Below are 17,344 nucleotides of genomic sequence, written 5' to 3'. Positions count from 1 at the left end.
TCTTCATGGTATGGAAAAGTAGCCGGATCGGACGGTAATTTGAACATTCTGCTGGGCTACCTTTCTTTTTCCATATTGGAATAGTGGTACTTTCTTGCCAGTCAGATGGTGTTCTTCCTTCCTGAGAAACCTGATTAAAGAATTCACTCAACTCACTCTCACACTTCAACTCTTCGCTTCCCAGAGCTCAGATGCGATGTCGTCAGGTCCTGTGGCTTTTCCCGATTTCATTCGTTTTATTGCCACCTCGATTTCAGTTGCGTTGACAGTTAAGTCCTTGAGGGTTTAACGTGAGCACCTGTCTGGATGACTTAATCCCACGGTCTTCTTAAGACACGGATTGATTTTGTGACCACAATCAGAGCCCCGCTGAGACAAACAACAACGGTATCAGTCTATACCAAGTGCATTCATACTGGTGGATGCAAAACCTACCTAAATCTCTACCGAACTAAGGAGTATGGCACCCGTGTTGAAACGGCGAGGCCCGAAGGTCTCTTCTCGCTTGAGCATCACCTACAACCCCCATCAAGCTCGCACTAGGGGGCCAACCGCTAACTACCGAGCTGTACTTACATACAATGGGAGTTCACCCGAAGTATGAGAGTCCAGGGTCTATCTCGGTTCCCATGGTACCAGTATACCCCTGGTAAGGTTTCATGACCAATTGCCACTTCAGATGAGTCCCCGTGCAGACTCAGGTCTGATCGCCCTGATTAGGCCTTTGGAGCATTCGCCTACTGCATCTCCCGGTTCCACCTCTATGGAGGTTCTCCTTGGCCAGTTGGGTTTGGTTTAGCCGGCAGGGTTGCCGCCCCGTCTTCCTCCCTGCCACCTCTGAGCACCAGTTGCGCTGAAAAGTGGAACAAGTGTGCCAATATTTTCCCCGTATATGTTTCCAAGACCCTTGTCGCAACAACTTTTTCCTCCATCCCCCACTTTTATTGGCTGAACTTCGTTTCAGCATTTACTTCCAACTGCCGTGCAAATTTCACGCCTGATCTTAATGAAAGATTTCCATTGGCTTATATAAGTGGAAGTTTTATCAGCTAATCTTCCTGCTAAAAGGCACTTTCAGAGTCCAATTAAAAAAGTAATTTATAAACAAGCGTTTCAAGCTGTGACTCAAAACATTACTCCGCTGTTGATCGCTGGAATTGCATTAGACTGCAGCAGATGGAAACAATCTACGTATGGAAAAGATGTTAGATTTTTCAAGCGAAAACAATATCACAGAGTAATTGAAAATGCATATGTTTCGAAAATAAAATGAGAAGGTATCGGCGTATGACCCTTCTTGGCTCGTAAATTTCCTTTTCGCGCTAACAATGAACCTTTCCGGTATTTCCTCATTACAGAAGCGGGCACAATCCATTATTCTTGAATATTGAACCGTTTAAATCCAAATCACATCTGATTCGAACTATTTTCGCAGGAAATTATATTGATATCAACCTGGGTCGAGTTGAAAGCACCTGAGCTCGTAGCATTTCGATTTTTTCCCTGTAATCCATCAGCGAAATTACTTTCCAAATCGGTTTCGATTCTATAGAACACAAAACAAATCAAATGATCCTCTAATGATGATTTTTCAATAATAAATCCATTTTCGAAGTGCAATTACCTTTTGTTCCCGAAAAGTTCGCACAAAGGGATTATGAGGTGTTCGTTTCGATTACACTGCGCCTCTCCTCCCCAAGGAATTGGATTGTCCGATCGACTCCGACCAGGTCGGCATAGTTTTTCTCGCTTTCGAACCAGTTAACGAGCGGATGATCGTAACCGCTGATCTTTTATCAAAACATCGTTAGCGAATTTACGTCATCGATGTCTGATATATTCACGGGGCTACCTACTATCCGCTGGTCCGCTGGTATCTGGGCTGCATTGTGTATCTGAAAATCGGACTAACGTTCACTCCGCTCCTGAGATTAACGATCCAACTAACAATAGACAACTTTTGTGTTTATATTTAGTTAAGAATCTAATCTGGCCGCTTAGTGAATGTGCTGGAGATCTCTCTAAATTGTTATTAATAGTTAGTTCCTGCTTGCGTCTGAGTTGTGAATGGAATGGTACCGCGCGGCGGACGATGCACGGATATACGCACATGGGAACCTGGAGTTACGTTACTAATATTTTATAGATCTCCACTGGGTTAATTATAATTTTTTTATTCAGGTCAATTCTTGGACTGCATATTTATTATTCATCATAAAGTGGAAATATATCGCGAAAATGACGCACGCGGCGGCGCGGATGATTTATAAATCCAGAGATTACGGTTCTGATTTGGGACTTTCCATTGATTTCAGAGCTGAAGATTAAGAGATTAGTGCCATGCTCTAATTAGATCCTAAAAGCAACATTAATCCACTTTCCATGATAAATTTCTAATCTAAGAGAATTGTGTGCGGAGACTTAGTGAAGTGTGTCGTATGGAAGTAAAGTTCAGTCCATTGTACAAAGGTTGTCTGCAGTCGGCGCAGTGACTCTCGCTTTGTCGCTGCGCTTTATTTGGACTTTTTAATTCGACTTAGTTCAGTCACGACCCGCCTTTTAAAGGAATATTATTGAAAGATTTTTATCTGATTCTACTAAAAAGTTTCAATCAACATATTAACACAACACTAGGCACGATCTAATTGAAACTGGACCCTATGACCATATGACACTCTGTCAAAGGGTCAATGAAGCTCCGACTGTTCGATAAAAGTGACAAGCAACTACATATCAACCCCATCATTACCGGCCTATCACCATCTAAGCAAAGGTTACACCGCAACGAACTACCGCAGTACTGATCCTATGTTACAGTTCCGCAGACCACACCGGGATTCAAAATGGCAACCTGGTTTGTATGGATCGACACACCCCTAGAATGACCTCTAAGACCGTTGAAACAAGGATGCCTGGAAAACAGATCGTAACGTCTGTCGAAGGCAAGGCAAAGAAATTTCAAACCAGGCGCTATATAAAAATTCCATCAACTTGCAGACGACTTAAAGGACATCAAATTTGAACCGATGCATCTTTGGAAACCCCGAATATGAAAGCCTTTTTACAAACATCCCCGTAAGAGATACCCCTCCGTAAAGCGGACTTCGTGGAATTATGCGTTAATAATTCTTTCCTTTCGCCTCTAGGAGAAGCTGGTGCACGGTGACGTGATGGCCATGTTTTCTTCTTCAACGCTGCGACAAGCCAAACGGGCCCTTGGTCTCCAAGATAGACATACTCCAGTCATCTCAATCGTTCCATCGCGTTCTCCAGTTGAACAATTTCAGCAACTTATTACTTGCCTCGTCCATTGTGGCTTTCCCACTGGGCGGCATCCTTCGGGTGTGCCCTTAAATACCCTGTTAGGTATTCGCCTATCAGCCAACCGTTCTACATGACCGGCCCACTGCAATTTTCGTAGCTTTACCAACACCGATGCTGCTGGGTCGCCATATAGCTGATAGAACTCATGATTGTATCTAATTCGCCAATTAGCTCCATCTTTTAAGGGACCAAGTATTCGACGTAGAACTTTAGTTTCGAATGTGTTGATGGACTTCTCTAGCGACTGTGTTAACGTCCATACTTCAGGTCGTATTATGGTCTTGGCCATCATTATTCGTTGCTGAACTTCGTCCTTTTTAATACTATCCTTCGCTATGTTTACTCCTAGGTACACAAAGTTGTCCACGTTTTCAAAATGAAAGTCATCCATTATCAGGTTTTGTCGTATTGCCGCCTGTCTTCTTGACTGGCTAATGAATTTTGTTTTCTAACTCTGATGTCGACTTCTAGCGCTGTATAGACTGGTACCGTCGTAGCTTGCTTCGGCAGGGCTCTGATTGTGGTCACAAAATCAATCCGTGTCTTAAGAAAACCGTGGAATTAAGTCCACGAGACAGGTACCCACGTAAAACCCCCAGGACTCTCGTTGTCGCTGGAAGGTGGGTGTCGCGGTCTCAATGGATAAAACCGTGGCGATGATGCTGAAAGGTTACCTACGTAGTCCGCCCTTGGTTAAATTAAATGGAGTTTCTTTGAAATACCGGCAGAAAGTGACATACTTGAGAGTTACGATCGCGGGACGTAGGTAATTGAGCCCGCACCTGCGCGAGCTCAGCCACAGTTGACGAAATAGGTGTGTATGTTGAGGCGTGTGATGAAGTGTAAGTGGGGTCTAAGCAGGAGAGCTGCTAGATCCATATATGTGGGACTCTTCCTTGTGTGTTCTATGTACGGGTCCCGTATGTTGTATGACTTTGCGATGATGGCACCGGGCAGGAAACTGCTCTACGCTTGTCAGCGAATGACGTTGTTATCGTGGTTTCCTCTATGTCGTACGGTCTCGAGCGACGTCATGCAGGTCTTGTTGGGTGTTCCTCCTCTTCTTCTTCTTCAGCCTTTGTCCCGTTCACAAGCGGGGTTGGCTCGTCGTGATCGGCTTCGCCATTTGGCTCTATCGAATGCCTGATCCGGGTGCAATCTCGAGGCTTTCAAATCCCCATCCAGCGTATCAAGCCACCGTTGCTTAGGTCTGCCTTTTGGTCGTTTACCATCGACTTCGATGTTCAGACCAATCTTGGCAAGTGAATTCTCGTTTGCACGAATTGCGTGACCATACCATCGAAGACGCCTCTCTCGCAACTTTTCCACGATCGGTGCAACCCCATAACGATCGCGAATATCCTCATTTCGGATATGGTCTAAACGTGTAACGCCACAAGTCCAACGTAACATCTTCGTCTCCATTACCGCAAAACGCCATTCATTGTCTTTTATGGTCAGCCAACACTCAGAACCATAGAGAGCGACTGGACGGACGACATTGCGGTAAATTTTAGATTTGAGACGTTCGTTGATACGTCGATCACAAAGGACACCAGTTGTGGTTCCAGGTTGCGTTAATGCGTGAAGCAATTTCATAACGAAGTTCTCCATTGGCCGATAGCGTTGACCCGAGGTATTTAAATCGCTCAGTTCTGGGCATATCACTGCCGCTGACAGTGATTGTGCCTGTTTCATGGGGATCGGTCGTCAAAAATTCAGTTTTGTTTAAATTCAATCTGAGACCGTGTTGCATGAGGCAATCATTCCATTTTTGAACAAGTTGCTCGAGATCATTTTTGCTATCAGATGCTAGGAAAATATCATCTGCATAAAGCAGTGTGTAGGGCGCTGGACGTTGGATATCCCGTGTGACGGTGTCCATAACAAGGACAAAGAGGAGTGGTGAGAGGGCACTTCCTTGATGAACACCAACAGAGACACGAAGCGGTTTTGATACACCCGCCATACTTCGAACTGTACTTTCCGGATCGTGGTAGAGCAATTGAACCCAGCGCACGAGTTCTTCTGGCACGAAGTGTTGTCGTAAAGCATACCCGATGAGTTCGTGTGGTACACGGTCAAACGCTTTCTCTAGATCCAGAAAGGCAATGTAAAGAGGGCGATGCTTCTCATGGTGTTTCTCCATGAGTAACCGCGCAGCGTGTATTGCGTCAGTAGTTCCGCAGTTCTTGACAAATCCGGCTTGATTCACGGTTATTTCAACGATTTCGCGAATACGGTTGTCAAGAATGCGTTCAAAAATCTTCATGGTATGGGAAAGAAATCGGGTCGGACGGTAATTTGAACATTCCGCTGGGCTACCTTTCTTTTTCCATATTGGAACAGTGGTACTTTCTTGCCAGTCAGATGGTGTTCTTCCTTCCTGAATAACCCTCCTCTTGATCTGGGGATAGTCCGGTGTGCCACGGCCTATAGGATCAGGGGAGGAACGTACCTTTGCTGCTAACAGATTTAGTAAGTGTGAATTAGGTGGAGGATCTAGAACCACTTGCGGACAAAAGAGTGTAACATCTAAGTGGTACCTCAGATGGAACGAATGTGGGAAAGGTCGAGGTCATACGTCAGAAATGTGTCTTAGGGCTTGAGATGGGCTTCCTCCTGATGGGTCATGGTAGCTTGAATGACTTTCTGTTCTCGCGGAACCTTGTCTCCGGTCAGGATTGTGTTCTCTGTGGGGCAGACTCAGAGGACTGGTTCCATGTCCTCTGTGTCTTTCCAGCGTACTTTGAACGGTATCTATGATTTAAGCCAGTGCCTTGCTAGCAGTGATACACTTCAATGCGCTAATTAATTCGCGCGTTCTGCCTTCCGACGAAGGAGACGCTGCTTTGGTTGCAGTATAATGAGCGAATGGCCATAGTGGCCGTGGTGAATAGCACCAGCCTTGCGTGTTTTTTGTCAGTGTTGTCTTGTGACGTCTTTCGTGTTATATTGTACGCAGAGCGGTAGTTGACTGGTGGAAAGGTTTCCTTGCGGTTCTCCGCTTCGAGTTAATTCCAGTCAACCTGTTGGAGGATGCCATCCCCACATACTCGAGGAGAGCGATCAGACCCGAGTCAGCAAGGGACTCATCTGAAGTGGCTCTTGCCAAGAAGCCTCACCGGAGGTCATTTGGTACAATGGAAACCGGGATGACCCTCTGAGGGCATATGCTTCAGGAGGATCTCTGGAGGATGTGCTCTCGGCTCGATTATTTGCGGTTACCCCTTAGTTGCCGCAGAGGAGTTAGATAGGCCTTGCATCCACTGGTATGAATACTGAGCCTGCGTTCAGTATAAATCAGAACCGCTGTGCCAGCGAGGCGGGGCTCTGATTGTGGTCTCTAAATCAATCCGTGTCCGAAGAGGGCCGTGGAATTATGCCTGCAAGGCAGATACTCACGTTAAACCCCCGAGACCTTCATGTCCCTGAAAGTTGGCGGGTCTCGCCCTAATCAGCAACGGAAAAGAGGACCCAGAGCTGCCGTCTACATACCGACCACTTTGTATGCTTGATACTGTCTGGAAAGTTTTCAAGAAGTTCATCAGAGTAGGCTCGCTGAAGCAATCCGTGCTGCCGATGACTCATCCGAACCATGCTGCCGAAGCAGTTCGGATTCAGAGCAGGGAGCTCCACGGTGGACGTTACTGTGGTAGTCGTGGATGCGGTTCATGGAGCCGGGGAACACAGCCGCCGATTTCGACGGATAACGCTTGATGTCAGAAATGCTTTCAATTCCGTAAGATGAACAGATATGCTAGCCACAGTAGAAAACTCGTTCCACATGCCGAAATTCCTCTTGCGGTTATTGAAGGTTTATCAGAGAGACTGATCTATGAGACGTTAGAGGGCCAGAGGAGGATGCAGATCACGTCGGGAGTACCGCAGGGATCGATCCTCGGGCGGGACCTATGCAACGCACCGGCTCGGTTATGCAGACGACGTTGCAGCATTTCTTGCCGGACGCGCTAGTCGCAAAACAGATTTCGCATATTAATGCGACGGGTAAACTGACTGCACATGGTTTCACCATTGTGCTGGAAAAAACCAGTTCGTTTCGAAGCATTGCGTTAGCTCGCTGAGCACCTTTACATGAGATTCAGTTTTAGCCATCGTGAGTTCGATCATTCGTACTAGTTTTTCGGGCTGATACGATATAGTGCTTCCCGTTTCATGCTATCATACGGTTGAAGAAGTCGACGAAGAGCTGATGTACATCGATATTGAACTCACAGCACTTTTCCAGTAGTTGTTTGTCCGTGAAAATCTGGTCCATTTCATGGACCGCCCTTTTCGGAAGACACATTGGTATTCCCTAATTAATTTGCCCGTATAATATGGCTCAAACCTACTTTGAATGATTTTCGTCAGGATCTTGTAGAACATACACAATGAAATGCCTCTGTAATTGACACAGGTAAGTTTGTCTCCTTTTTGGTGTTTAGGACGAATTCCCTGGTGCACTGGTCGTCAAATAATTTTTCATTTATCCAAATTTGTAATTATGTCATCGTTGTATTTTGACTGTTTCGTTGTCTGATTTGCTATTCGCCTAAGCTCGCTATAAGTTTCTTCTTCTCTCCTTGTGGGTCGTTCTATGTATTTCTGGTAAACTTCGTCCTTTTTGTTGATTGCATCCTGTCAATCCTTGTGGAACCAATCATTACGGATACATTTGGTTTGGAACCCGTTTGTCTTTTCTGCGGCTGTTGCGATGGCCATGTCGACGTTCCCGATTAGGGTATTATCCCTATATGATAGAAATCGGGGACAATGAAATGCTTGAAATCCTTGAAGTAATGTTGGAAAGGCACGAAGGAACATGGCAAATTAACGTACATCAGTAGCTGACCCATGGGAACCGATGATTAAACGTCATTTGAACCATCGTCCTGAGGTAGGAGAAGAGCATTTCTAAAACTCTGCTCCATCGAACTGAAAAAATTCTCTAAATTAGTCAAGTGGGCTTCAGCAACAATTATCGGACAAGCGAAATTCGATCACATCTGATGCTCTAAACGGTTGGGCTGAACCACCATATACATATCAGAGTTACTACAGACAATGATAACGTGCAAGTCACTGACATAGTCACAGAAACGTGATAAACCCTAACTCAGAAGACGCGAAGGCGTAAGCCAGGACGCTAAGCTACTATTAGGATATATCGAATTGGTGCACCTCGACTAACGCAAACGTAGTCCTGACACTGGTCGTTGTGACGCTAATTATGATAATATTTGAAAAAAATGTACCAAAATGTGCTCAATTGTCAAAATGGGCAAGTCACCTTCTCAAAAACTGATAAAAAATCCTTTTACTGAAAACCAATATATTTGGTAATATCGAGGTAACCTTTTGGGAAAGAGTCGAAAAGTAGTTTACCACTTTAGAGAAAAAATGAAACGGAGGAATCTGCAACTGATCTATATTTAGACAGATAGGGTTCAAAACGAGCCAGAGGTATGGGACTACTTATTTCGCCCAAAGGGGGGCGGGGGGGGGGGGGCGTTTTAAACGAATATCAGCGACGGCAGAAAGGAAGACAATGAAGGAGAAACAAGATGGGAATATTTCAAACGGGAGCACGCATTATATATCATTGCAGCTTAAAAAAGTGCGTACCGAGAAAAACGGTTTATATGATTACGGATAAGAGTCGATCAACCAGGTTCTTCTGTCACACACGTCCAGACTCTTTTAAAATTTGATTAGAATTACTAGGACTTAAAAAGATCCAAGAAAATGAATAGTCGGGGTAGAAAAGACTTTCGTGACCCTATGCCAACTGCTGGAGAACCTAGAAGGAAGAATTTCTTAGCTTTGCGTTGGTGATTTGAAAGGTCGTCGAGAAAACGGTATTCTGCCAGGAAACATAGGTAAAACAGCCTAACAATCAACATCCTTTAGGTCATGCAAAATGGCATATAGGGGAGGTACCGTGAGGAATTCTGTTTCACCGTTTTGACATAACGTTCACTTTTATGTCCGCCATTGCCACACAAAAACAAAAACTTTTCCACTTCCCTTTTGCCCATATATGCAAAAGCCCCCCAGTTATATTGAATATAAAATCGGCATACTCATTGCATACAAAGGACTTCGTAAACTTTATACTATCACCAAATTTCGTGACAATAGGTTCAGAGGTTCTTGAGTGATAGTCCGACAGGCAAAGACACATTTATGAAGCTTTCATCTAATGCAAATCCTTAAAAAAGGTCCGCTCCCCTTCTCATGAATAGTCTGGGTGAGACGTTGTAAGTAACCTTCTTCTGGGTTCCCGCTTGCAGGAATGTGTGTTCCACTGGCGATTGTCAAGGGTGGAACTTACCACTACTTGACAGCCGCTGAGTTCAAATGGCAAAAGCCCACCACCTGCGATAAATCAAGGAGAATCTGATCCTCCTAGAACAAAACACGATCACGAGAGGTTTGAACCCGGCGCACGCAAATGCGTAAAGAATTATGGCATTCTGCCTTCTATAATATAATATGCATTGTTGGATCGGAGGGGACGATTGCGGGTGCTATTCCATCTTCGCCTGTAGATATAGGAAGATTGTTTCTAGACGTAGTATGTAAAGTTATAAAAACGAGTGGAGCTAACAGCCCAACTGATGTACGTCGGTTGACTTATGAGAACGGGATAACAACAGGCACGAAAATGCCTCAAATCTGGGTTTTTTTAAAGCGGAAGACTGGTCTTTTTATCAGTAAACCAAACGCCATGATCTCAGCAAAATCAATCGCGCTCAATCCCCAGGTTTTTTTAAAAGATAAAGACAATTGATCAAACGCCAAGACTTATCGGGGTTGCGCATTTTCAACATGGTCGATAGAGGGGTTAGTAATCTTTAGCATGACAATTCAATTGGATCTGAGCCTTGTTGCGTGTGAGAGTGCTTCATCGAAGGCCACAATGGTATTCTAGGAGCCAATGCATTCAGTATTGCGGTCGCCAGTAATTATTAGGCTGCTTTGACTCAGACACTCACTCACAAATGAGTCCACTGGTATCCTATGTCCAATCTTGATGCATATCCTTCTGCCGCTAGTAAGGTTTGAACCTTCCGCTGCGGCAGTCTAGCGCTCTGACCAATCCAGACGACTGAAGGGAAATGGAAAGGAATGACTTAAAATTATAAAAAGTTAATTAAGTTTTATCAAGAAAATTGGTCACCCCCCACGTAATTCAAACTTTGTCAAAAGGAAGGAGTCTGAAACGATGATAGGATAGGATGTACGATTTTTAGGAAGAAAAATTGTTACGATCTCTTAAGGAATGACAAGTAAAGCTGATCTGAGAAGCACTAAGATTTGCCGTTTTTCAACATGCATCTGCCTTAAAGCGGATTTGGCGTCGAGTTTCGATCAGTTTGGTGCTTCGACTAGAATAAATGCACATAACCCCATGAGAAAGGAAATCAGAACCGCAAATCCGAGAAATTGACCATTAATAATCAGAAAAGTCCTTTCAAGAGCATACACGCGAGCGACAAGCAGTTCGCAAGGACTGCTTTCGGACATTCAGGACTTCCCACAAAAGGTTATTCACGTCGTCACATTCAAGACAACGGGGCAATTTTTTAGACCAAGCTCGGAAAAGTCACGAAGGATCTCAAGAAGCAACCCGTCGTTGACGTTTAACCTATCGTCGGTCAAGAAGAAAAGGAGCAAGAAAAGACGGCCCATCAACTTCATTTCACCGATTGCTCCAACAACCATACTTTTTACTATACAATATATACTCCACATTTGTATTCCCCAACCGCCGTTTCTGTTAGGGTGCCATCGTTTTGGCGGCAGAATTCGAAGGCGTGGTTCCTCCAAATAGAGAGGCAATTCGCGCTCGCGGGCGTCACGACGGACGTCACTAAACTCAACAACGCATTAGTCGGCCTGGACGGGAAATCCGTCGCACTCGTCGTCGACGTACTGAGCGGGTGCTCCTACGCCCGGTTAAAGGACCAGCTCATCAGGTGGCTGTTGGTAAGTAAGACACCCAAGTTGAGACACTTGTTGACAGATTTAATGGTTGGCGACCGCACACCGAGCACGGACTACTTTCTAACCGGCCTCGTGACAGGTTGTCAGTGCACCTGGTATCGCTTTCAATGAGAGAATCTGCGGTAAGGCCACTCGAATGCGGTCGACTGGCGGACGTCAAAAGGAACGCGGTCCTCTCGCTTCCATCTAATTCCGTCTGCTTCCTAGAAGAAAGGCTTTAGCCAGTTCAAGAAGATCTCTTGGGCTTGCCATCGACGTCCAAACTGTAAGAGTGCTCCCCACGCTCGTGTACCTTATAGGGGCCCTCGTAGCGGCTTCCGGAAAGCATCAGTCCCCACCAGAGCGTAAGTACAAATTTCAAGTTTTCCAGGTGTGTGGACCGCCGGTGACGAGATGCGGAAGTAGCTTTAATTTGGACACGGTCTTTCATTGTATGCGCAGCAATCCTGTCTCTCCAAGTCCGTCTCATTTATCGAGGACCAGGTAGGCAGGGAATTGAAGGTTCTTCCCATGCACCAGCTCAGCAGGACTAGCGGCAATTTCTTCACATGCGGCTGTACGGAGACTAAGTTTGTTTTGCGAGCAGGTCTTGGTTTTGTTTTCAGCGTCCGATGCCAACGTTCTAGCATCCCATTGGATTACGGATAATATGCATGCTCACGTTTGAATGCCAAGGTCTTTCCGAGCTCCGAGGAGAGAGTAGATTCAAATTGCATTCCCTGGTCTGTGATAATGGTGGCGAGAACACAAAAGCGGGGAATCCACTTTCGACACAGGACCTCAGCTCATGACTGTGCTGTTATGTTCTTCAGAGGTATTGCCTCAGTGCACCCGCGTAAACCAATCAATGATCGTGAGGCAATACTTGTAGCTGTGCGAGTCTCGCAAAGGGCCTATAATGTCAAGGTGTATAGTGTGGAAGTGCCTTATCGAGCTACCTACTTCTTTAATAGAATGTCTAGTGGCTTTGCATTTTTGGCATGCGAATCACTGCCTGGCCCAAGAGTTCCGGCCCTTCTTCATAGACGGCCAAATATACTTGCTGGAGACTAACCGATTCGTTGTCCGAGTGCCAAGATGCACAAGATCGTGCACCGAGCGAAACAGTTCCTTACGAAAAACGGCCGGAATATATGACTTAGGCCACTTTCCAGAGATCTTGTAGTAGAGAGAGGAATGTGAGCCAAAGATAGGCAGCTCCTTGAACTTGTATTTGGAATCCAGTTGCAGGCTCTGAAGAACTACGTCATAATTCTGGGTTACAGGAATTGCCGAAAAATCGACTGCGGTTGGGAAGTTGATCTCGGAGATCCGGGACAAGGCGTCAACGACTAAGGTGTCTTTACATATGTTGATTGTGCGATGTGAACTGGCTCATGTAAGCTAAGTGCCGAATTTGGCAACGGGACGTTTTGTCGGGCTTTTACCGTAAGGCAAAGGTCGGAGGCTTGTGCTCGATGAACAAGGTGGACGGGCTGCCTTCAAAGGAATATCGGAGGTGCTTAATACTCAGATTCGTGGCTAGTAATTCACGATCATAGGCGCTGCAATTCCGTTGACTAGGGCTTGAGAAGAAAGCCAGTTTTGCCAGCTTTGGTTCACCCTTTGAGATAAGCAGCGCCTATTACTGTGGCATCAACGAACAGGGCTAGAGGTGCATTTTGTTGAGGAAGTGCCAAAAGAACAGAGTCTACCAGTTATTGTTTGCTGGTTTCAAACGCTTGGACAGTTTCTGGTTTAAGACCATACAGGAAGGCGTTAAGTAATGCTTGGTGGCGAGCGGTTTTGGGCAGGTAGCGACAGTAGAAGTTTACCATGCCTAAGAACTTTCTAAGGTCTTTGACCGTTTTTGGTAACGGGAAGCTAGCGATCGCTTGCACCTTGTCTGGGTCGGGTTGAACGCCGTTAGAGGTGATGGAATGTTTAGGAGACCCCTATTCTGAAACCTGCTTTCTAGCCATCCTTGTAGATAACCTCAAAACATCCTGTCAAGCACTCTTCAGGCTTATTTTTTCTACGCTCAATGTGTATATATTTTCCTTTCAACAGATGTATGGGGGACCAAAAATCCGAAGGCATTGAAAGAGTTGCATTCAATTCTTCCAATGTCTTTGCAATGCCTTATGCCGATTACATTCGTTGTATAGATCTACCGTTGCTAAGCGAGTAGTTAGTAGAAGACATGGGTTATTTTACTTCTTCAGGGCGTTAAAAAGTTATTCCACTCGGAAATTGTAAATAATATCATTGAGGTTCTATTTGGGTTTACTAAAAGCTCGTTGTTGAGGCACTAAGTGCCAATCAAGTCACCGGCGCTTTGTCTATTTCTGTACAGCGTCCTGAGGTCTAGATCAACAGCTAGCACAGCTGCGTGCTCCGCATAAGTTTATTCATATATTATCAGATTTTCCAGTACACATAGCAATGAGTCGATCAGCATACTCCATAGAAGTGGCAATAGAACACCCCCTTAGGACGACCTTTCCTTCCTTTTATCGTCAAACAGCGATCAACAACTAGTTCAACACACAGCATATCTGCGTTAGCACAGCACAGATCGACTTGACAAAAGTGGTATCGAAGTCGTGCTCTCTGCCTTCAAAAATTTTTTGGAAAGGCATAGAGACGAAGCCGAGAAATGCAGGACTTTCCACGTTGGTATAAATGTTGTTTCTCCTTAGCAGGCACAACCTAAGGGTCTTCTAGCGTGTATGACCCTGAAGGAGTCTCTCCGGACACTTCAGCGAGATCGATGTTAAGTTATAATTTGTCTGAGGTTCCTTGTTTTGGACGAATCATTTTTGCAGGTATTGGTAGGAAGACTACTCTAACGTTCTATCAAAACGTAGGCCGGTTTGCCAAAACCGGAACAAGGTTTGTCAAAAAAGTATTTCCTAGTAGTCGGTCTGAGTGTTCTATAACCTCATTTGATTTCCAAAGGATGCAAGAAAACTAAGGTGTAAGCTAAGCCACCCTCCCTTATTTATCACACCCTTTTTGCGATGTTGTTATATTCTTCTAACGGCCTGGATTGAATAGATGGGACTTGAGTTAATTTTGGCCCAATTTTTAGCATTTTAGTCCTTATTGTGCGAAAACCTGGGCGACCTCAGAAATAGACCGTCTTTTGTCGGGAAGGGTTAAAACATATAAAACAAGGACTCGTTTCTGTATGCATACCATGTTTCGCAAGTCAATTGTTCACTCTTTTGCTTTTCTTCAGCCTTTGTCCCGTTCAGTACCTTGGTCTTTTATTCTTCAGTATTTGCCCTTTTTTATTAAATCGCACCCTTTACTTACGAAGATAGTCGAAAATTGATTCAAAAGTATGATCACTCTCCCCCAGGAATTCATCAATTCCAAGAAAAGCATTTCTTCCTTTTCGTATTCAGTCAAGCCCCATAATTCCGGAAGCAAGACAAGCTGGCATGATTGATTGCTAACAAACACGAGTCACTAATACGAGGTCTTACCTGTTGTCCAGCATTAGCCGCCACCCACGCTTCAGCGAAAGTTTCCATGGCGCTCTGGAAATCCATTCCCGAACTTCGTCCTCTTGGCAGTCACTTGCACCACAAAATCACAACTTCCACTTGAGTCAGAATTATCCTTTTCAATAAATTCGCCTACGCAACCCCATTTGCGGCTGATCAGATAAAACTGAAACGTTTCGGATCCGGGGAATGTCACGTCGTCTCCCGCAACTGTCCACTGAGCACTTCCTTGTTGCCAAGGGTAGAGTACACTTCCAACAGGACTAAAAACCAAAACAAATGAAAACAAGCAACAACCCTCGCCGGACTATTCACGTAAATAACCAAAATCGGAACAAATTCAAAACTGCGTGGAAAGGATGTTCCCTGGTCCGTTGTAACGCTTCACACTTTCGCCAAATCGCCCAATGTAAATTCGCGGCATTTGAATAATTAATTGATCACACTCACTGGAATGTGTAACGGTTCCCGGTCACCACATGTGGAAGTCAGCACTTGGCGCCTAATTTTCTCACGGGTCACTGGGGGTTCGTGTTACTATCGCCACACGGAACATCGTCACTGGTCCATGACTGCACCGAATGCACCTGTACGCCGCCACCTGTCGCAATTGGCGAAATCCAGACGAGAGCCTGCCGCGCAAATTCAAATTCAAACGCGCGATCCAGAAACAAAGGAGCACCTCGAACCGTCCCTGTCCGAAATCCAATTGGAATTGAGGTGGCTGCAGTGCGCCGACCAGATCAGAAGCGGCTCAGCGGCCAGATGAACTCCAGTGGCGCCAACATTTTTCCTTAATAACAACAAATTCCTGCGTTTATGTAATTGGGAGCGGCTGCAAGTGCACAATGGAAGCGCGCGATACGGACACACACGTAACAAAGTCTAATCACGCCGATTGCTGTCGCGCAACTGACATGTCCATATCAAATCCGCCCGTCGCCGGCGCAACCCTATTCCGGGCGCAATTCCCGATTTTCCGGTAAATGACGCACACACTCGCCACCACCCGTACGTGTGCAGCTGTATACTCGCGCGGCGAGCAAATCGCCGTCCAGCTCGGCACGCACACACCGCCGGCGGCCGATGGAAGCGCGAGAGTGTGTGTGTTATGTACTCGAGACTGATGGAGCACGTTGCCGGCCGATGGTTGGGTACGAGTGGATCAGAGCTGGGCGGCGGGGGTGGTGTGTGCGAATTAAGTCGGGTTTGCGCTAATTCGGCTCAGCGTCGTGTTACTTTCGGAGTTTCCCGGATCTGGGCGACAAGGACAACTGGGGGATGGGCCGGCCGATTAGCTTGTTCGGCCAGGACAAGACAACCCCCCACGCACCCCCGCCCACCCTGCGGTATTTATTGGTAGATTAGTGCGCGCGCATCAGCCGCCAGTCGACACGCTCGCACTCGACGTGGCGCTTAGCCCCATCTCATCCCCCCGGCAGCTGGCGAATCAGCCGAGGGATGAACCACGTTTTCCGCTAAAGCTCGCGCCTTATATACTTATCCGCCCACAAACGAGATTTCCCCCGGCTTAGAAGTGCGTCGCCCAGCGTTGCCGCTGGCACGACCGAATCCGCCACTTTCCAGTACATTTTCCAATCGGTCTGGCGTCGGGTCGAGAATTATCGCCGGCTCTCGACAAGATGCTTTGCGAGCGGGCGATTATCGCCGGGACGGAAACTCCGCCTCCGCCGCGACGTGATTGGACCGCGCCGGACGCTCGACGGCTCCATCGCGGGGAGCTTTTGTTGCACAATTTCGCCTTCCCGTCTCGGACGATTAAAGCCTGGGCTTTCGTGCATTTGATCCGGTTTTGATTCGTTTCTGTATTTGTTTATGTTTTTGCCAAGACGCTCGGCTCAGCCGCGCGCTTATGTACAGCGAGACAAGCAGCGGCTGCAGGCGCCCGGGGCTAGTGCTTGGTTGTTGGATGCCGTCATTTTGTTGGCAGCACACGGTCCCGAGGGTGGTTTTGGGGTGGTGGAGTCCCGCGGGCCCGAGTTGGATTTGCTCTGGGTGATTTTCTATTCGAATTGGTCCAGGGGCTTCGGAGGTTACTTGATGAGCGTTGACTCGATTTTCTGGGTAAGCTGCTTGGGAAGGCTCTCAATTGAGGGTTAAGTGCTGAGTCTTTGGATAGTTTTTCTCTCTTTTTGGCGGATTTAAAATTTCGGAGAAAATCATGTATTTCTTAGCAAATTTTGTAAAGTGAAGCTTCTTGTGGAAGATTTCAAAGCAGCGACTCCATTGATTGATGTTCGCCTTTTTTTGGTGCCTAAGATACAAAATGGAACTTCAATTGAGGCCGAAAATGGTTCGTCAGTTTGCTCGTGCTCTTTCAGAAGTAACTGGAAAATCTGGTGGTGAAATTTCCTCTTTGGCACAAGTTTTTTGCATCAATTATGAGGAAAATCCTAGAAAAAAATGAAACGCACGTAATAATCTGGACTTGAGTGAAAATGGAGGGAATTGAAACTTCAATGAAAAAAAAGGGATGGCGGGAGAGCTCGCTG

At 46.0% G+C, this 17,344-nt stretch overlaps 1 protein-coding gene across 1 annotated transcript in view; it reads right to left on the bottom strand.

The window, feature by feature from the left end:
* The window catches only part of LOC119646293 (DNA-binding protein SATB2), a 231,681-nt gene extending 215,924 nt beyond the window's left edge, over positions 1-15,757 (bottom strand). The window contains 1 exon segment of the mRNA XM_038046708.1: positions 14,811-15,757. Coding sequence (XP_037902636.1) covers positions 14,811-14,876 — 66 coding nt within the window. The 5' untranslated portion in view covers positions 14,877-15,757.
* Between the last annotated feature and the right edge of the window lie 1,587 nt (positions 15,758-17,344).

Source organism: Hermetia illucens, chromosome 1, assembly GCF_905115235.1.
Source record: "Hermetia illucens chromosome 1, iHerIll2.2.curated.20191125, whole genome shotgun sequence".
In the NCBI taxonomy this organism is placed as follows: Eukaryota; Metazoa; Arthropoda; class Insecta; order Diptera; family Stratiomyidae; genus Hermetia; species Hermetia illucens.
Note: the sequence above shows the minus strand (reverse complement) of the source record. Positions and strands in the feature narration are given on the sequence as shown.